The sequence below is a fragment of the Miniopterus natalensis genome, chromosome 1 (genome assembly GCF_054644295.1).
Source record: "Miniopterus natalensis isolate mMinNat1 chromosome 1, mMinNat1.hap1, whole genome shotgun sequence".
In the NCBI taxonomy this organism is placed as follows: domain Eukaryota; kingdom Metazoa; phylum Chordata; class Mammalia; order Chiroptera; family Miniopteridae; genus Miniopterus; species Miniopterus natalensis.
The window spans coordinates 84,509,538-84,532,032 of record NC_142081.1 but is presented as its reverse complement, the minus strand read 5'-3'; the positions used below and the strand labels follow the sequence as shown (position 1 = coordinate 84,532,032).

The 22,495-nt window shown below is 38.2% G+C and overlaps 1 protein-coding gene across 2 annotated transcripts in view; it reads left to right on the top strand.

Moving 5' to 3' along the window:
• Nucleotides 1-22,495, top strand: part of MPP7 (MAGUK p55 scaffold protein 7) — a 289,619-nt gene that overhangs the window by 233,405 nt on the left and 33,719 nt on the right. For both annotated transcript variants that reach the window (XM_087823709.1, XM_087823717.1), the window contains one exon: nt 11,633-11,803. In XM_087823709.1, coding sequence (XP_087679835.1) covers nt 11,633-11,803 — 171 coding nt within the window. The remainder of the gene's footprint in view (nt 1-11,632; nt 11,804-22,495) is intronic.

Genomic DNA, 22,495 nt, shown 5'->3' with positions numbered 1-22,495 from the left:
TGACTACATTAGAGGACCGTTTGTGTTAATGGACATGTTTGTTCAAAAATGATCATGTATTTTTAATGAAAATACCATACTAAATATAAAAATTTTATTAAAAAGTAAGATCATTAAAATTATCAGCCCAGCCGGGCGTGGCTCAGCCGTTGAGCATCGACCTAGGATCCAGGCGATCGGGGTTCGATTCCCTGTCAGGGCACATGCCCGGGTTGCGGGCTCGATCCCCAGTCTGGGGTGTGCAGGAGGCAGCCGACCAATGACTTTCTCATCATTGATGTTTTTATTTCTCTCTCTCCCTCTCCTTTCCTCTCTCTGAAATCAATAAAGATATATTTTTAAAAAAATAAATAAATAAAATAAAATTATCAATATTTACATTATAAATTTACAATGAAGTTACTTATGGGAGCCAAAGAATATGATAAAGATTTGTGATTTTTAAAAAATATTTCACATACATTTTATTAGTTTGGTTGTAAGTTTTCAAAACCCTGACTGCTTTTGTTTATCTTCACTTTTTAGGTGAGATTGCTGGTCCTCTTATCTTCTTGACCTTTGATCTTTAGTTCTCATACTGTAGTCTCATTTTCTAAAAAACTTTTCCATTATTGTTTTTACTTTAATTTCTACTTAAATATTTTGATTTATTGGTTATCTCTAACTATTGTGGATGTTAGAAATAGTTGTTCTATTACCATAGTCATTTCAAAATATAAAAGATTAAGAACCTGCCTCTGAGACATGGTCAAAATATATTTTGTGTATTTTGTGATGTTGATATAACCACACAAATACCTTTGCCAATACTGGAATTCATTTGGTTGTTCATATATTATGAACAATGTTTTGTAGGTTTTTTTCAAATTATAGAATTATGTAACATTATGGAAAGTTTGAAAAATATAACAAAATAATTGCCCACAGCCCTCTCTCTCTATTACAACCATTGTCTCTTTTTAAACATTTTCTTCTATATTTCCGTATCTATGCCAATTTTTATATTAGTAAAAAAATAAAACTCTTGTATTCTGTCTCATTTTTCCATTTATTGTATTAAATACATTTCTGTGGTGCTGTATAATTTTGTAATTATAATTTTAATGGCTTCAACTGAATTTCTTTGAAAAAGCGTTTTGTCATTTAATATTTGCCATACTTCTGTATATTTTGGATGCTTCAAGTTTTTTTTTTTTTTTTTTAATTTATCTTTATTGTTGAAAGTATTACAGATGTTCTTTTTGTTTCCTCATTGATCCCCTCCACCCTGCACCCCCACCCCTCTTCCAGACCTTCACCACAAAATTGTCCATGGATTATGCATATATACATATAAGTTCTTAGGTTGTTCTCGCTTCGCTCCCCCCCCCCCCCATGCCTTCACTCTGAGATACATCAGTCTCTTCCATGCTTCTGTTTTGTTCATCAGTTTATTTTGTTCATTAGATACCACCTATGAGTAAGATCATATGATACTTGTCTTTCTCTGACTGGCTTATTTCGCTTAGCATACTACTCTCCAGGTCCCTCCATGCTGCCTCAAAGGGTAGGGGATCCTTCTTTTTTACAGCTGCATAGTAGCCCATGGTGTAAATATCTGAGACGATGCTTGATATGATTTTAATCTTCTTGAACTTGTAGAGACTTTTGTTTCCTAACATGTGGTCTATCTTTGAGAATGTCCCATGTGCACTTGTGAAGAATGTATATTCTGCAGCTTTGGGGTGAAATGTTCTGTAAATGTCAAATAAATCCATCTGATCTAGTGTGTCATTTAGAGTCACTGTTTCCTTGTTGATTTTTTGTCTGGGAGATCTATCCAGTAAAGTCAGTGGGGTGTTAAAGACCCCTACTGTGACTGTATTGCTCCCTTAAAATCCTCCAGAAATTTTTTTTCATCCTGTGTGTCTTTTGTTCTGAGATGGGTCTCTTTTTTTTTTTTTTTACTGCCAAAAAAATCACTGACATAGAATTGACAGGTATAACACTTTCTACAATGTGAAACTTACTTTAATAACAAATGATTCTTAATTCACATACAAGCATTCATTTAATGCTCTTTTGATGAATGGTGTTATATAACTAAAGTGTAGCGAAGTAGCTTTGAAAATGACCAAACCACCGCAGCCTGAGTTTGTTTGTTTGTTTATTTTTACTTAAGAGAAATGTCAAAGTCCAATTAGAGACAGATTGAGAGTATTTGCAAAAAAATCTTAGTTTCTAGCCATGGGCCTATGTTGTAAAACCCTTTAAACTATAAGTATTTGGGAATAATTTTTATTTGGGAGTAATTTTTATGTCCTTTACTAGATGTGGAGTTGTTTGAGGACAGTGACACTTTTATATAGTTTATGCATCATCTTCAATTCAGAGGAGGATTAAAAAATTATTTAGTTATGTTAGAAAATGTCTTCTAAGAGAAAAAGAACTTAGGATTTTTAATCCCTTAATTAAACTGCTGCTCTTCTTTGATAAATTTTCCTATTAAATTATTTCATACAGAAGGCTCATCATTTTTTTCTATTATATATCTATGTCTGTAGAATAACATTTAAAACTTTCTTCTTGACTTTATTTCATTGTTTTATTATTATCATTATTGTTGTTATTACGGTAAAAGAAGAGCTGCTTAAATCACATGGGTTGCTGCATGTACTTCATTGGGTTGCTGTGAGAATTAAAGGAACTAACCCAAATAATGCACTTCAAGTGGTGTTATTAATAAGAATCACCTAAACTCAGACCAAGAATCACCTTTTTTTGTCACATAATAAATAATCATCTGGTACTCCAGGACAAAGTGTGTATCAACATAAAGCAGTAAAGGGATTGTTCAGTAAGTGTTTCTGGGACCATTGCTTAATTTTTAGAAAAATTTAAAGTTACAGCCTCACCTTGCAAGCTTGATCTCATGCGTATAGGAAATTCCAGATGGGATTTAAAAAATTAAATGTAAAGCCATGAAAGCCATATTTTTTAAACTTTAGAAAATATAGGTGAATATATATCAGGCCTAAGGATAGGAAAGTCTTAAAAACAGTGGAAGAAATCTCAAAGGAAAGAAATTGACAGACTCAAATATGTAAACATTTAAAATTTCATCAAAAAGAAAAGTTGAAAATCATAAAGTCTTTGCAACAAATAGGGCTGAGGTCTGTGACCTGAAAAGATACAGGAGTATGTGCTTTATTTATGAACACCCTAATCAAAAAGTGATCTAAATGTATTAAACAACAATTTTCAGAAGAAATAAGAAATTCAGATGAGTAATAAACATGAAAAAAAGTCTAACTCCACTAAGAGTTAAAATGAAATGCTATACAATTTTTCACTTGTCCAATCCTTAAAGGCTTTAAAGTGATTAGAAGTACTTTCTGGTAATATGGGCAATCCTACTTACTGCTAGTGGAAATGTACACTGTTATTAACCAGTCTGAGTGACTAGCATTTGGACAAGATCTGTCTACCTTCTCAGCTTGTCCTAATAAAGTCATCAGTGACATGGACGAAAGGGAATGTGCACAGATGTCTGTTGTAGTCTTACTGAAATAATGAGCAGATAACAAACAACTTACGTTGTTTTATAGTAAAAAATAAGTTTAACTTTAAACAAAGCTATTAAATGATGTGTTAACGTATCATGGTAAATGGCCTGTACTGGAAAATATGAGATAAGAAATGTCTCCTTGTGATTAGGGGTTGACCTGCACCTGCAGTCTTACTCTGTGACTCTAAAGTCACTTTCCTATTGTAATAACGTTAAATTGCCGTTCCTTTAAAACACACAAATCTCTAGCAGCTGTGGGTAAGTGCCCTGGAAAAAGCCTTTCATAAAAGTGCTGAGCCAGTTATAAATTACAAAAATGTGAAATATAAGGGAAAATATATTTTGTGTAAAACTGTTCCCTTACTCCAAATTCCTTGTTACTATTCCTTTTACCACCCTTCTTTTTTAAAAGCCAGTTCTTACTGAGACTTGGGCACTGGAAATGAACTGGAATTAAACAGGCTCTAGGTTATTTATATTTATCTAAAAGAACCCTCTGCTTGAAAGAACCATCTGCTTGCTTTCAGTACACTTTTTTTTTTTTTATCTCCCTTTTAACGAGAACCACATAAGATCTGAAAGCAAGAGCCCTGGCCGGTGTGGCTCAGTGGTTAGAGTGTTGGCCCATGCACCGGAGGGTCACAGGTTTGATTCCCGGTCAAGGGCGAGTACCTGAGTTGCAAGTTCAATCCCTTGGTGGGGTTGCTTGCGGGAGGCAACCAATCGATGTGTGTCTCTCACATCGATGTTTCCCTCTCCATCTCTCCCCCCCTCCCCTCCTTCCACTGTCTAAAAATCAATGGAAAAATATCCTCCAGTGAGGATTAACAACAACAACAAAGGTCTGAAGCCAAGAAATAGTAACCCCCTTTCCTGACATAGAATTCATTTTCTCTAAGTTTAGACTTAACCAGGTGTGTGGACACATCACTCATCATGCTACTGAAGTTTCACAGTTACAATCTCTGTACTGCCTTGAAGGCCATGCCAGATAGATTCTGGGAAAATGGGCTATTTTGGTTTTTGGTTTGAGAAATAATCATAGGCAAGTACTTTGGATTTTATACTTTTTGTTACAGCTTCTGTTCTAGCTATTTTATTGGTTGCTCTGGGTTTGGGATTTTTCTTTGTTTTGTTTTTAAAATCTGTGTGTATATATGGATATTTATGTACATGTGTATACGTGTGTACCCATGCATATGTCTATATGTGTATATGTATTGTGTGCTGTAGATATGGAGCATATGTAGGTATATGTGGATCAGAGGAGTAAAGGATTGTGCTCAGTAAGACAGTGGGAAGGATGCCTTTTAAATTTAAATATAGTAGCAGAAATAACATACATCCCTAGAAAGAGTAACTAAAAACATGAATAGTTAATGGACACTAAATCTTTCTGTTGTGTTTCTTTAAAATGCCTCACTGCCCTGGCCTTGTGGCTCTGTTTGTTGGAGTGTCGTCCAATACACCAAGAGGTTCAGTTCCCAGTCAGGGAACATACCTAGGTTGCAGGTTCGATCCCCAGTGGAGATACATATGAGAGGCAACTGATCGATATTTTTCTCTCACATCGATGTTTCTCTCCCTCCCCCCCCCCCATTCCTTTCTCTCTCAAAATCAATAAAAACATACCCTAGGGTGAGGATTAATAAAAATAAAATAAATAAATAAAATGCCTCACTACTTTAGTAGGGTACTTTTAATAGTTAACATTTAAGTCTGGCTTTAATATTTTGTCTCTTTTATAACATTAGCTAGTTAAGGGCTTATTAATAAGCCCCTAATTTATTTTTTCCTTTCTTGCTAAACTGTGTGTTGTGGGAACACAGGGAGGTATAGCATGTTCCTGCCTTCAAGGTACTTTAAATAAGTTGGAGACATAATCAAGCACTAATTTACAGCTATCATGTATAGTATTTACCACAGGCCAGGTACTGGGCCAAATGGTTATGGCAATTGTTTAATTCTTAACAACACTATGAGGTAGGTACTGCTATTTTAATGTTGAGAAAAGGAGCCTTAGAGATGTTTTTTAAAAGTTGGCAAGTCACACAGATGGTAAGTCAGCAGGGCAGTGCCCAGACCTGTCCACTTCTTGTCTGCTTTTTAACACCTAGTGATGCTGCTGCTGTGGTAACCTGACTGCCTTTCCCTTAGTATTGTAAATGTGCATATTGGGTCAAGGCACTGAAGCTCATAACCTGTGGGAATTTCACCTGCTCGGTATTCTCCAACTAGAAAATGGATGTGAATGAGGTCAGGACCCTGTCATGGGCGTGGGTGAGGGCAGTGACCTTAACGTGTGTGCTGGCCAGAAAGCAGGGGTGGAGCAGGCCCAGATGGTCTCCAGGGTTCCTCCCATGCTAAGCCTTGGTGTTTGCAATGTTCTGCTCTTTTGTCTGCCTCTTAGGATTTTCTCTTGTGAAAATATTGAATGTGCCCTTTCTTTGTTGAAATTTACATAAGAAAATAAAACTGGAATAATATTAGGGTTTTTGTTGTTGCCTTTTAAAATTCAATTTAGTAAACTTTTACCAAGCATCTGTTCTGCACCAGCCAGATACAGCTAACATCACCAGACCATCCTGTGGACCACAGGCCCTATCTTTGACGTCTGTAGATTCTCACGTTAGAAATCTGGTTACTTCTTTCCTTTCTCCACTATCCTTTTGTCTATGATGAAAGCAAAAACTTCAATTAACTGTAAAGACCCAGTGAGGTTAACACTTTCACTGAAATTTGGGATTTATCTGATTTGTGGATCAGAAAATTTTCAGGTTTTCACATTTGGATTTTATTTGCTTTGGATGAGGCATTTATGTCCTAGTTAGAACTATTTCTGTGCCAAAAGTTTGTAGTGACTTGAGGAAAACCCTTCCTGCATACAGGGAATAATTGTGAAGGCATTTCTAGTTCTACCTGCTTATCCTGTAATTGCCATTCTGGAGACAAGAACTGTGGAGAACTGAAATTGGAACACAAAGAAATACCAGCATAGAAAAGTTAGAACAGCGATATGCCATTTTTGTGCTATACCAAAAGCTACCCTATTATACTGGATTCCAGTTTTGTCCAGCAGTCACAGGTGACGGAGTTAGGGTGGGACTGGGATGGGATAACTAATTTCTGCAAATCAGGCAGAGACTGTTGTCTGGAAACCACTCTGCTAATGCATTGGAAGTAGCACAAATCTCAGCTACTTCTGGTGTGGTGTTGCAGTGACTCTGAGGTATATGTAAGGGGTCCCTTCTCTGAGTTCTTCTCAGTCTTTCCCAACATCCTAAAAACAGAGAAACAAAAAAATAATGTGCAGCATCTCCTCTGACCCTTTACACAGAAGTTTGAATTGTGTCTGCACGTGGGATTTTAGGGGTCACACATCTTTTCTTCGTCTGAGAACCAGGACTTCACATTTCCCCTTTTGCTTCCCTCGAATCTCTTCTCTTATAAACACGAATGTGGCCTTTTTTTTGTTTGTCTAGATATGGGAGGTAGGTTGGAATTGGGACTGGCTAATGGGTATGGGAAGGAGAAGATAATGAAAATCTACAATTCATTGTGGTGATGGCTGCATAACTGTGAAAATATTAAAAATGAATGAACTGTACTTTTTAAAAAATTTATCTTTATTGTTGAAAGTATTACAGGTGTCCCATTTTTTCCCCCCAATTGACCCCTTCCACCTCGCTCCAACCCCCTCCCCAAGCCTTCACCCCGTCATTGTGTCCGTGGGTTATGCATATATGCATATAACTTCTTTGGTTAATCTCTTTCCACCCTCCACCCCCCTTCCCTCTTCCCTCTGAAATATGATCGTCTGTTACATGCATCAATGTCTCTGGATCTATTTAGTTCATCAGATTCTTTTGTTCATTAGCTTCTTATTAAAGAAGACCCTTCAACATTTTCTGTAGCGCTGGTCTGGTGGTGATGAACTCCTTTAGCTTTTCCTTGTCTGAGAAGCTCTTTATCTGACCTTCAATTCTAAATGATAGCTTTGCTGGGTAGAGTAATCTTGGTTGTAGTTCCATGTTTTTCATCACTTTGAATATTTCTTGCCAGTCCCTTCTGACCTGCAAAGCTTCTGTTGAGAAATCAGCTGACAGTCGTATGGGTGCTCCCTTGTAGGTAACTAACTGCTTTTCTCTTGCTGCTTTTAAGATTCTCTCTTTGTCTTTAACCTTTGGCATTTTAGTTATGATGTGTCTTGCTGTAAGCCTCTTTGGATTCCTCTTGTTTGGGACCTTCCGTGCTTCCTGGACTTGTAAGTCTATTTCTTTCCCCAGGTAGGGGAAGTTTTCTGTAATTATTTTTCCAAATAGGTTTTCAATTTCTTGCTCTCTTTCCTCTCCTTATGGCACCCCAATAATACGAATGTTGGGCCTCTTGAAGTTGTCCCAGAGGCTCCTTATGCTATCTTCATATTTCTGGATTTTTTTTTCTTTTGGCTCTTCTGGTTGGGTGTTTTTTGTTTCTTCCTGTTCCAAATTGCTGATTTGATTCTCAGCACCCTCTGCTGTACTGTTGATTTTCTGTAAATTATTCATTTCAGTTCATGTAGCCTTCATTTCAAATTGGTCCTTTATTATGTCATCAATTTTCTCACTTATTTTCATCATACTCTTACTAATATCCTTGAGCATCCTTATAACCATTATTGTGAACTCTGTATCTGTTAGCTTGCTTGGTTCTATTTCATTTAATTCCTCTTCTAGAGATTTCTTCTGTTCTTTCCTTTGTGACATGTTTCTTTGCCTCCACATTTTGGTTGCTTCCAGGTATTTGTTTCTATGTATTAGGTAGAGCTGCTATGTCTCCTGGAATTTGTAGAGTGGCTTTGTGTAGTAGGTGTCCTGTAGGGTCCAGTGGTTCAGCCTCCCCAGTCACCTGAGCTGGGCCTTCTAGGTGCTCCCTGTGTGGGCTGTGTGCACTGTCCTGTTGTAGTTGAGCTTTGGTTGCTATTAGCGTCACTGGGAGGAATTGACCCCCAGGCCAATCGGCTGTGAGGACCAGATGCAACTACAGCCAGAGAGCTGCTGTGCTGGAGATACCCCTATGGAGCAGGATTTACTTCGGTGGAGCTTTGGTGTTCACCAAGTGCGCCCCTTGAGTGTCACTCATGGATGTGGTAGGGTTGTAATCCAGCGTGCCCGAGACTGAGCACCAGGTGCACTTTCTCTGGGGCCTCCCAGGAGGTGCAAAGTCAGCCTGTGCCAGTGCCTTGCCCAGGGCCACCCAGCATGAGCTACATGGCAAACCATAGATGGCTGCTACTTGTGCTGGGCTTGGAGGTGTCCAGGAGAGGCCGAGCTATGAGCCAATGCAGGCTGCTGCTAGTGCCAGGCCTGGGGCCGCTTATCAAACCAATGGGGCCCGCTGCTGCCTGTTTGAGAGATTTTAGGAAAGTCCTAAGCATGAGGCTCAAGAGGCCACTTGCACAGAAAAGCCACTGGAAATGGCCTGGATGAGCCTGCAGGTGGGGAGGGGCGGGGCCTCCTGGTATCACTGGGGCGGGGCCAAAGGTGGGAGTCAGGTGCTGGCGATTCAAATATGGCGCCTGCCTGCGGGCTCTGGGCGGGGAGGACTGGCCAAAGGAGTAATAGCCTCCGCCAGCCCTTCTGCCTGGGAGGAAGCCGCCCTCCACTTCCTGCCCGGATTTCAGGCAGGTTAGTTCCTCCCCAAGTGTCCAGGTTCCTTTCCAGCTGCTGCCCTGCGCTGGGCTCAGAGGGAGCGTCCGAGTGAGTCCGTGCCAGGCCCTTTAGAGGAGCTGCTGGGGCTCCCGCAGCCTCCGCGACCCTCAGGGACAGTCCCCGTTGGTTTCACAGCCCGGAGTTGTGGGGACATCTCTTCCCAGCCCTGGAGCCCTGGGCCGGGGGCCTGCTGTGGGGCTGGGACCCCTCACTCCGGGAAACCCCCACCGCCGAGATTCCCTCCTGGTTTCAGCCCGGGCACCGGGTGTGGGCCCCCGGCCCATCTCTGCGATTCAGCCCCATCCGCCTGCGTCTCCGCCCCTCCTCCCGGTCTGGATGCCCCTTCGGGTCCCTGGTTGCGGGGCTTCTGTGCAGCCATTTCTCAGAGGCTCTGAGTGACGGTGGTTCTGTGTTTCAGTTGTGATTTTGATGTGGCTGCGGGAGGCGGCGGGTGCAGCTGTTACCTACGGCACCATCTTGTTTCTCTGAACTGTACACTTTAAAGGGATGAATGTTACAGTTTGTGAATTAACATCTTAATAAAGGTGTTAAAGCAAAAATTGAAAACAAAACAAAAACCCACCAATGTGTTTCATCACTTATTTACCCGGTTCACTTTTTTCTCTTTATCTTTGATGAGTTTTAGAGCAGTTATTTTCCTTGTTTCAAATCCTTTGTAAATACTTTCCCTCAAGTAATCTGAATATTTCATCAAAATCAGAATGACTCTTGGTGGCCCACAGGAATATTAGATTAACTTTTCATCCTATTCTTAATGGGTTGATTAATCTTTACTATACAGAATCTATAAGGTGAGTGATATAACTCCATAGTCATCAGTAATTGTTTCTTAATATTGCCTTTATTTTGAATCATATTAACTTCTTAAATCCAATGGTAATAATTATTATTTTTTTATGTTCCCTAAAATTCACAGTTATATTCTTATATTTTGTTATAAAATAGATTTATTTTTAAAGTTTTCTATGTATCAAATTGAATCAATATTCTTTTTAAAGATAATATATTTTTATATATTTGAAAAATATTTTCTTTTGTACTCTAGAGCTGATACAGAATATATATAATGTTATTTTTAATCCTCACCAGAGGATATTTTCTCCATTGGTTTTCAGAGAGAGTGGAAGGGGGGGGGAGAGAGAGAAACTTTGATGTGAGAGAGAGACATCAGTTGGTTGCCTCCAGCATGCACCCCAACCCTTGACTGGGGCTGGGGATCAAGCCTGCAACTGAGGTACTTGTCCTTGGCTGGAATTGAACCTGGGACTGGTTCAGTGGACTGATGCTGTAACCACTGAGAAAAACAGTCTAGGTCTATAATGTTTTAATAAGCAGGCTGTTTTCTCTGTCTTAAAATCTGGATTTTTGAGAGACTATATAGATTGGTTTGGTTAACAATTGATTGCACAGCTTATGAGTTCTTGAATGATGTGTATGGTGAATATCACTATTCTAGAAAAGAAATAAAACTAGAATACTGCAACAATATGAAAAGCAAGCAGAATAAAGTGGGAGTTGACTGAGGAAAGGAACTCTTGCTGAGTTTTTTAAGCCCACATGTTAAGTGATAGCAGCATGCTGGAGGGGGCACTTTAAGCAGACATGAAATTTACTTAAATACCTGAAAAGTTATCTTAGCAAAAGATCATATGATCTGTTGATGAGTACACTATGAAACTTATTTTCAAATTTCAGTAGGCTTCAAATCATAAAAACATAGAATTTCCATAGAAGAAGACCTGAGGCTCAGTCAATTATTCCATTCCCCTGGAGCCTCATGTAAGTTAAATAACTTGCTTTTAGGAACAAGCTGGTTCTAGTAGCCCAACCCATGCATTGGCCTGTTTGACAGTATGCTTTCCCTAATTTAGTTTTCTTTTTATTTAACAATAGATCCTGTCTGTGTCCCAGGTATGTTGTTTGGCTATGCTTAGAATATGACATGAAATACTCCAGTGTTTATGAATGAGAGAATCCATCATTTATATTTAAAATGTTTTTTAAGTGCTTTTAATTTTTTCTTATCAAATATGTTTATTAAGCAGTCCATGATAAATTATCCTTATGATTTCTAACTTCCTTATTTTGCTTTATAAGTTATTTTACTCATTGATTACTGAAGTAAACTCTATGCTGTAGAAGCAAATAAAACATATCATTATAACTATATATTTGAATGTTAGATGATTCTTTTATAAATTGTTGCTTTAATGAACTTGTGTAGCTTCTATTCTTGTTCTCTTACTAAGTGCACTTGTAACAATATTATGGCGAATAAAATCTGACCTAACTGAGGGTTTTTTGAGGGTTTTTGTTTTTAGGGGGTTTCTTTTTTAGTTATTATTATTAGAAATAATTTCTTTTGTATTTACAGCTGGTTTTAGAAGAAGCTTCCGTCTTAGTAGAAAAGATAAGAAAACAAATAAATCCATGTATGAATGCAAGAAGAGTGATCAGTATGATACAGCCGACATACCCACATATGAGGAAGTGACCCCCTATCGGCGACAGATGAATGAGAAGTACAGACTTGTTGTCTTGGTTGGTAAGTGTCTGTGTTTGTGTGTAATTCTGATGAAATAAGTGAGATAGTAAGAACTTCACCTCAAAGAGCATCATGCTTGAAGCTTTCAAGCTAAAAAAACCTCTTCCATTGTTCAGGGCCTTGAGCGGAGTATTTCCACTTAGGGCCTCCCTAGGTCGGGTCGGCAGGCCCGCTGGCCCTGTTCGTTCTTTACCGCACTGTCCAGGCATGGCCCCTCGGTGTACCTGTCATTACCGTTTCACTTTCTCTCTCCTTAAAATTCACCAGCCATCCCTAAAGTATCCCAGGCCGATTTTCCTTGTTTTTATCCATCTCCGGTCTGTTTACTTGTTGGGGAGCCCACCTGGGGTAATCCTCCCACCCGCCAAGGACAAGCCCCGGGCTTGACCTTCGTCTCGCTCTGCCTTCAGATTTTAGACTGCCCCTCAGTAGGTTTCTGATGGCGTAGACAGCATCAGTGTCAGTGCTCAGAGGGAGGGCCCTCCCGTTCCCCTGGGTCTCCAGCCTCTACTCCAGGGCTTCGCAAACTTTCACACAAGTTGAGTCACTGGGGATCTTGTTGACGCAGTTTCTGATCTCTCACAAGTTACCAGATACGCAGGCTGACTCAGGAGTGCCTTTTGCTCTTCAGCTACTGCTGCTGGCTAGGATGCAAAGGTAGTGAGGCTCTGCACACAGGAAAGCCTTTTGGAATGGGTTCAGTTGCCATTACCTTCTTTTGCTAGTGGTGGTAAACTGGCTGCAATTTATTCTGCTATCACTCTTGTTTTGTACTTTGTGATCATGTGTTTAAATGATGGTTTTAAAGCCTTTGGTTTTGTCTTAATTTGCTGTTCAGGATTTGTTCAGTGATGTTTTAGATTTGGTTTGTCTGTTTCAATCAACTAATTTATTATTTTCAGCCTTTATTCTAAAATTCTTATAAGAAAAATAACTATTTGAAACTGTTCAGCCCCTGACACTTTATTTCCCTATTTTGGAGCAATTTCTGGTATAATGTAATTTTTAATTTTTTAATTCCCACTCTTAGCATCGCTGTGGTCTTTTGTGGAGCATGATCTTCCATAGTGGAAAGTGACAGCCAAGATTGTTGTATGTAACTGTTCTTCAAAATGTTTCCTGTTATTTGCTTCCTTCGGTGCGGTCATTGTTCAGAAAACCTTTCAGCTTGTATGTGTGGCACATTTGTAGGATAAGAATTTTAGAATTTATATCCTGTGAGATGAGGTGGTAGGGATGGTGAGAAGCGAGGCTCGTGGGCAAGACAAGCTGCGTTCCAGCCAGTTCTGCTCTTCAATAGCCCTGTGACACCTGACATTCCAAATTTTCTCAGGGCATCTGTTTCTTTATCTGAAAAATGTAGACAATACGAGCATCTGCTTTCTAGGTTTGTTTGAGTGTTAAATGAAATTGTTTTTGCAAAGACTTAGACCAATTCCTAGCACCTCAGTTAGGCTTTAATAAAAAATAGCTCTTCTGTATTAACTAAAAATATAAAGTGAGCATAGGCTTCTGCTGATTTCAAACCTTAGTACTTAAAACACTTACAAATTAAATTAGATTATTTAGCAGTTTATCATATAAAAGAGAGAATCAAGCAGTGGACTTGAATTTTGGAAATTCTGGATTGTTCCTGAATTAACTGTTTACTTTTCATTATTGTAAAGACCATATACTTAGGAAATAGTTCCTTGGTTTTTACAGCATGTGTAGAAATATTGAAAGAGTATAAGCATCGTGTCTTCCTCAAGCCTAATTCATTTTTCTCAGTGTTTTCAAAGCCATTGGGATAATGGTGTTTGCCAGGAAACTATTAGATAAATATTGTTAAGAAGGTACATAGTTTTTATTTTCTCTGTATTCTTACCACAATATTGCACGATTTTATTCTTGGACTTAATGTTCAGGAAATTAAAATGGCCCAAGTTGTTAACATGGCAAAAATATGCCAGTGGAAGACTGAGCTTGATCAAAAGCCACATTTCAGCCACTAAAACATCTAAGTGACAGTTTATGTTATATTCCCTTTTGCATTTAAAAGTATTTTCCAAAAAGTATGTTAAGACAAAATGTCAGACATTTAGTACATTTTTCTACGTAAGTTTTATCTTTGGTGAAACCTGACTTTTAAAAGGTAATGTAATAAAGCCAATAATATATGTGTTTGCAGGGAAGGAACAGGAGAAAGTTTTAGTGTTAAAAAACTATAAAACACTTTATAGCTTAAGCCAAAAGAAGAACAAAAATTCGTCTTGTGGATATTCAGACAATTTGTGACTTGTTCTGTCTGGTTACAAGGCATAACGGGAAACTAATAATAAACCTTTCTATATGTTTCCTGTTCCTAGCTTGAGCACTAAGTACTCTTCTGCCCTCCTTTGTGCTGAATCTTATATGCTGTGTAAAGACTGCTTTGTGAGGTGGTTTGAATAGACACTTATAAGACTGTCATGTCTCCCACATAAAGCAGAGAGAAAGGTAACTCAAAACTAAATGTAAATGTTAATATGTTTATTAGAATTCCCATAGCTTTTGTTGACCTTTGAAGGCTTGAAGGAATTATTCTGCTCTAGAGGATTTTATATAGACACCTGTAATTCCCAAAGTAATCATTGGATTTATTAGTGTGTGATGGATTTAAAATTATAATCCTTGTATATGAGAGGTAAATATGATCTTTATTAGAATCTCAGTTGGCCTTTTATGCCATTGGTTCATCTTAAATGTTTATACTCCAGCTTAATTTCTGGGTATCAGTTACAGTTATGTTTATTCAGCTGATTTTTATGGAGCACCCACTGCACCAGACACTGTCCTCAGCATGTGGGTTTGTTAGTGAACAACACAAACATTCTTGCCCTTGTGGTATTTACATTCTAATGGGAGGAGATACACAAAAAACATATTTATAATAAATTAGTAATAGATAATAAAGTCAATTGAATAGTTGTTTGACTGTGATAAATACTGTAGAAGAAAGCTGAAGCCAATTAACCAATGTTACCCCAATAAATTTAATAAAAAATTAAAATTAATAAATTAATAAAAATAAAACAAAAAAGAAGAAAGTTAAAGCCGAGAAGATTTGGAGGAATTGGGAATTTGTGATTTTGAATCAGAAGATCGTGGTACTTCATTCAAAAGGTAGAATTTTTGAACAGACTCTGGTCAGGAAGTTGTCTGTGCTCTCTTCTAAGTAGCTAAGGAGGACAGGAGTGGTTTTATTTTGATCTTTTAATTTTATTGCACTTTTGTCATAGCCCTGAGATAAAGGTGAGACAGTACTTAGTTTATATAAATATAGAATAAATAGCTGCTTTGGAAAAATGATGCTCTTTCAGCAAGCTTCCCACTTCCCTTTTCTTTTCTTTCTTCTTTTTCTGACATTAGCATTCAAGTGACGCTTCTCTAATAGTATTTTTCTTTCCAACAGAAGAAAGAAAATCTGAGCCTCTTTCAGGGCTTATTGCTAAGTTGCTACATTTTCTATACAGTTTGATTCCAAGGGAACTTTAAATTTAGTTTTATAAACAGACTTGTCACTCTCCAACCCAAAAATCCAGCCACCCACTAGTGAGATTATTATAAGACTATGAGTCAGATACAATAGCATGGGTGTTTTTATTTTATGCCTAGAGCAACAAAAATAATAGTGCTACAATATAAGTAGGCTTTTTACAACATGTGTCCGATCTGAGCGATACCTAGAGATTTTGCTTGATTTGTCTGCAGTAAATCAAATGAGTTAAGTATGTTTTTTCAGGTAACAAAAGCAGTTTGGATATTTATGGCAGACTCCAGTAATTCTGATATTTTTTTCTGGATGGTAAGAGTAACAAGTCTGGCCAATACCATAAAAATGTCTGGGGAAATGTGGGAGAATTTTTATGTTAAGCAGTGCAGGTACACTGGAGGTAAACATAGGAAAGCTGCACCTATGTCAGCAGCTTTCCACATAATATGCCATTTTTATGTTTGTGCCAAGATGTACAAAAATTAGTAGCAAAAGTGAATAGTACTTGGTAGAACAACAGATTTCTTTCTAATATATAATTTAATGTTGGACACAAACCCAGATTATAATGGATTTTATCATTAATTCATTATGACTGTTACATGAATATCTAATGTGTTACAACTAATTTGGCCTATTTGCACCTACCTGTATCTCCCTTTCTCAAATCGTTAGCACTATTATCTTTAGCAAAGATTATTGTCTTTTCATGTGTAAGGTAACACACTTCTATATTTACATTATTAAATTCAATTTGATGCTCATTAGCCTTAAGAAAAACTACAACTAAGTTTTTTGCTGGACATTTACAAATGAAAATTACTTTATTCTTTGTAGACTACCTGAGTGTCATTGAAAAATATATCCCACATTTTATTGATCTTATTAAATTATATTCACATTAGTAATACATTATTGTTCTAGTACATAATCATTCACTCAGGATCTTAACACACAAATAAGTAGAGATGGTTGAAGCACTTTTGCTCTAGAGAGGGACCATAAAATTTTTTTAAATTTAGGATTGTCGTACTGATATTTTAAAGCAGTATATGTCTAAATGCTCCTACATAAATGAAGGCTGTGAATTTACATATGGATTTTTACATTTTTTTCCCGTTCCAATAAAAATAAAGGCATTTTTTTGCAGTTAAAAATGTGACTATTTTCTTAAATATAAACTTTTAACTAGAAACTTAACTAGCATCATTTAATTGATACCCTAAATGGACTATATTTCTTTGGCTGAAGTGAATGAACCATTAATAAAATCAAATACAAGTTTTCTACTTTCAGGAAGGATTTATTAATTAAATGCACAAAAGTAATTAATAATAATAATAAGATCTGATGATCTTAATTGACACATTTTTTACAAGAATTTCAGCTAATGGGGATTGATACACATGGTTTTATTCTTCCCAGAATTTGCATACAAAGTAATTTAGTAAATTCATATGAAATTTTTAAAAATGTCACAGAACCATGGCCAGTGTGGCTCAGTGGTTAGAGTGTCGGCCTGCACACCAAAGGGTCATGGGTTCAATTCCCAGTCAAGGGCATGTACCTGGGCTTCAGGTTCAATCCCCAGCTCCCATCGGGGTGCATCAGGGAGGCAACCAATCAATACGAGAGCACATTGATGTTTCTCTTTCTCTTCCCCTCCCTTTCACTCTCTCGAAAAATAAATGGAAAAAAATACCCTCTGGTGAGAATTAACAAAAAACAAACAAAAATGTAACAGAAATACTTACATTTCTCGTTTGAATAGGAACAGTCTTGCCCTGGCCTTTGTGACTCAGTTGAGCATCATCCCATGTACCTGTCACTGGTTCACTTCCCAGTCAGGGCACATGCCCAGGTTGTGGGCTCTGTCCCCAGTAGGGGCTGTGCAGAAGGCAGCCAATTGATGGTTCTCTTTCATCACTTTCATCAGTGTTCCTCTCTCTCATCAATAAAAACATATATATTTTTTAAAATTTTTAAAAAGAAACATGCTTTTATGTTCAAATCTCGTAAGCACATCAACTTTATTTTACTGCCTGCATTTCAAATCAGTGATCTCAAAAAAATTTTTAATGCTTTTTTGGCCCTTATTTACATCATTGCAAGTAAATCATGGTTGTATTTGCTTTTTTTCAGTCCTGAATCAAGAATCCTGATAGATGTGCCCAATATGTATTGCCCAGACCTGGTATGCACATCATCTTCATGAAGTTGAGTTTAGACTTCTCAGAGGTTCTACACAGAATGAGTTTTGAGATCCCCGGATTGGGCTTCTGCCACATTTTGTAGCCAGGAACTTTTCTTGTTCCACAAACACAGATAGTCATCACCACCTAAAGTGTGGGTTAGTTTGGAACAGGGTGAAAAGCTCTGTGAAGTTACGGATTAGCCATAAACAGACAATGGAGCAACTGGCTATCCGAGTTCCTGTTTTATTGGCATTCTTTTGATAAGATAATAGGTAGAGTGGAAAGAATGTAGACTTCAGAGTCTGACAGACAGGCTTTGAATACCAGTTAAACCTCACTTCATATGCGTGACCTTAGAAAAATTACTTAACCTTTGATCGTCTTAGTTTTCTCATCTGTAAAATGAGGATAATCCCTTTTTTGCAGAGATGTTTTGAGGAGTAGGAATGGTGTGCATAACCATGTGACATGCCTGCCACGTAACCACATGACACATGACTGCCACGTAACCACATGACACATGACTTCATCATTTCCTCATCATCATTATTGTCCCAAAGCCTGCTTTTTGTGATTTTTTTTTTAATATTTTTAAATTTTATGCTTTTTGTGATTTAAATCTGTGCTAGATAGTGTTCTTTGCTTCTCTTTATCATTAACAAGTAGAACTGAAAGCTATAGAGTAACTTATTTAAATATATATGCATAAATGTATTTCACCAGTTGTAAAAATTATATATTATATATTGAAGGGGAAATGAATCTGTCCCATTGCAGAGGCACACAAATGACACTCTCAGGTTGTATCCTAAGTTGACTACAGTATAAACATTTTGTATTTTAAATATAAACCAGCCAACTAAAAATGTGAATTTATGCCTAGCCAGAGAGAAAGAGACAGGACAGGAATGTGGGTCTAAGCTATGGTCTTAATGTCAAGATCTAAAGAGGAGAAACTGTAGAACTTCTCCAGTGTAAATTGCAGGATTGAGCCAGGGGCCTGCCAGGGAAAATGCTGTTTTGTAGGCCTTCTGGGCAATTTTGTAGTAAGAATGATTGAAATTGTATCCCTATTTTTACCTTTTTGTAATGATACTCCCACCTTTGAAGTTGATGACCTCAAGTCTAATCTAGGGAAAATTTTTCAGATATAATCATTTGCCACTGAACATTCTTGGCATACTCCATGAGTGTGCAGTGCAGCAAGCTCACTACAAAGAGTTAGGTTATAGAAGGGCTAAAATTGGCTATAGTCAAAATTTAAGGCCATCACATTAGAGACAGCATACTTTTCCCCACTAATTGAAACATACCTACTGTTTCCTCCATTGTTAAAATAAATCATTGGGGTTTTTTGACATGGGTAGTAGAAGAAATAAAAAAAAGGAAAAGAAAAAAGGTAGACTCTCACTCAGCAAAGTATCTCACACTCTGGGAAACCCTCCAGAGCTGAGACCTACTGAAGAAACAGTAAATTCACACCATGCCTTTTTGTCCTGGGGGGGTGGGGTGGGGGGTGGGTGGGGGTGTGTGTGTGTGTGTGTGTGTGTGTGTGTGTGTGTGTGTGTGTGTGTGTGTGTGTGGCGGGGAGGGGAGGGGAGGTCATCATGGGATGGTAGGCAAGGACCCGCTATTTAAGTTTTAGTGTTTGCTTCCGTCTTTTTCTTTGAGCATATGTAATTGGTTTTGTGTCCTCGGTACAGAGAATGGAGCTCTATTTTAATGCCTCATGTTTTTCTCATTTGTTTTCTATTTATTTGAAAGAGTAAGTTTTAGCACTTTAAATATTTTTTTGTATCTTCGAGTATATAAAATACATAAGCCCTCAATAGGGTCTGGCATTTTGTAGACAGTCACTAAATACTTATCACTTTCTTCCTCTCCTTTGGAGATCTCGTCTTTTCTCAGTCTCAAGTTTTACCTTGATGTGACTGTATTCACAAGGGCACCCTAGCCCTGGCCTCTCTACTACATTGCAGTCCTTGTCTGAGTTTAGATAGATAGGCTTCCTTTCCTTAAACTCACTATTCAGAGCTGGATTTGTCACCCTCCCTTCTGCTTCTCTTTATCTTAAGGTCGAAATAGCCAAGTTCAGATGTCACTCTGCCATCTTAGTGACCTTGAACACATTACCTAACCATAATATCCAGGCATTCTAGGTGCAAATGCTTTTTACCTTTAACTCCCACTCCTTTGATTCATTCAACAAATAGTTTTACGTCCACAACAGCATAATTACTGAGTACAATTTAAATAAAAAAGACAAACTAACAAGTGCCTATAGTTTACCAGCTGGGGAAACAACTGGTGAACAAGTAGATGAATCCTGTTTTCCCAGAGCTCACTTCTGTTAGAGGATAACTTTGGAGAGAGAGTACAAGGAACTCATAAACTTGGTAGCCGACCCAAATTTAAACCTTCAGGGAAGATTCCCTCAGGTGTCTAAGCTGAATCTTGAGCAAGAATTAGCACGTGAAGAGAGGACAGGGTGTTCTTGGAAAAGCAAGTATCATGTGAGGAGGACTCAACAACTCAAAAGAGAACCTGCCACATTTCAGGAAGCAGTGGAAATCTTATGTAGCTGGAGTGTGATGTAAAGGAAGGAGTGGCAAGAGTGAAGAATAGAAATATAAGTGTAGCTCAAAACATGCAATCTGTATAAACCTGTTAGAGAATTTACATTTGATTCTGTGCACAGTGGAAGAAGAATGAGCTGCTGGTGAGAAATGACAGAAGCTTGTACCAGGATGGTAGAGCCTGGAGTGAGCAGCAGCTGGAAGAGCATAGGATTAGAGACTTTGGTATGTTTTTTATTGTTGTTCTTGTTTTAAGGTAGGAGAGAAGTAATTTTAAGTGCTGAGGGAAAGGAGCGAAAGCAATCAAGGAAAAGATTTAAGAAGAAAAATCTCAGAAGGCATAAGAGTGTATGACCAGAGAGGAAGATAAAGGATGGTCTGGGAGATGGGCCTAGATGCGTAAGTTATAGAAGGATTTTGAAGACATTGCACTTGTTGGCTTCTATGTTCTCTGAGGTGATGATAGTAACACTGGAAGTGTCATTCATTCAGCAGATGTTTGAGGGCTTATTGTATGGAGACTTTAAATGACATAAAATGATTCCTGCCCTCACACCACCTCTGTCTGGTAGGAGAGATAGGCCATTGAACAATGTTTTGTCCAGTCATGGAATTGAGATTTTTAAGTATTATGAGGGAGATGTACAGGATGCTCTGATAATATAAAACAGAAACATGAGCAACAGGGTCAGGAGAGATTTTCTCGAGAAAGAGCTGTTTGAGCAGTGCTTGAAGGGCATTATCAGAATTACATGGGGCTTCAAGGGAAAGGGAGAGCAGCTAGAGCATATGCTTCGAAGCAGGAGGACAGGGATCTGATCATGCAGAACCTTGCAAACCATGTAAAGATTTTCTTCTTTTTTGGAAGAGCCACTGGAAACTACATTTCCAAGAATGTTAAGCAGGGGAGTGACAGGATCAGAAGAGCTCCTAGTAAAGACCTCTGGCTGCTGAGTAATGATGGAGCAATGTGGCCTGTGAGCAGATGTGGTGCAGAGACCAGGAAAGCAATCAGAAATGGTGGTGTCTTGGGCCAGTGTGGCCACAGTGGCAATGGAGAATCTTAGATGTGAGGGATATTTAGGAGGTAAAGTTGACAGCGTTTGGCAATTGTTTGATTATAGGGGTATGTAAGAGAGAAGTAACAAGGAGGCTCCCAAGTGTGACTAGACAAGACAGTCAAGGATGGGAATGACCAATAATAAGTATGAAATACAGTTGATAAGGAAAACGGAATAATTGCTGGAGAGTACGAAGGCCTTAGTTTGTATACGGAGAGCCTGAATGTACGGTGTTACGGCACCAGAGTTGAATTGGGTTTCTGCACTCAGTAATCCATGCGTAGATATGAAGATTGAGCTTAGACTGGAGGTTTCCTTGGCAAGTGTGAGAAAAGAACAATGCATAAGATATTTGATGATATTAGCAAAAGAGTAGCAAACATTGTGCTCTATGGAAGTGAAGACATTGAAGGCTGATAGATAAAAAGAAAAAAAATTAAACCACACAGGTCCTTGTGATAATAGGTGAGAGATCTAAAAGGAACAGAGATTGAAGTCATATTGGGAAGCTTGAATTGAATATTTTAGTAATAAAATAGCTCCTAGTGATGGCAGAGTCAAGGTTTGCTCAGTAAGTGAACAAGAGAAAGGTCACTAGAGATCAGGATCAGAGAAGTAAGAGGCTAGTGTTTCGAAGGGTGTTCACATGGGTATTGCAGTTACCCAAAATGGTGGTAGGAGTGAGGTGCAGAGAATGACAGGAGCCAGGTACCTGAAGTCTTAGAGCAGTGGTTCCTGACAGGCGCAGTACTTCCCACCAGGGATCAAGAAGGACATTTGTGAGAATTATTTTTAAATGTCAAAATGACTGAGGGGGCTAGGGATGGAGACTTGACATTTCTAAGGAGGAAAAATCTGACCTGCATCACACACAACTTCCAAATGTTGTGCTAGATGTTCAGGGACTGAGTCTGTGGCTCAACATATGGTGGGGTTGCAAAACAAGAGGTCTGCCTTCCGTGACACTGAAGCACTGTCCCATCCCATGGGGGAAATTATTGTTTCACTGAACTTAGATGTAAAGTGCAGCTCATTTGCAAAGGTATGATTTTCTTCACTTCAGTAGTCTTGACATGTTATCCCGTTCTCAACTTAGGCTGTTTCCTTATATTCCACTAAGTCTTATCTGTGGTTTCTACCCAGTCGCTAGCCCTTATTCTAATGTTTACCGGTACCTTTAGGATTTCATTTTCCTGTACTTTCTTAAAATATTTTATTTTTCAATTATACTTGACATACAATATTTTATTAGTTTCAGGTGTACAATATAGTGATTAGACATTTATAAAATTTACAAAGTGATCACCCAGATGAATCTAGTACCTATCTTACACCATGCATAGTTA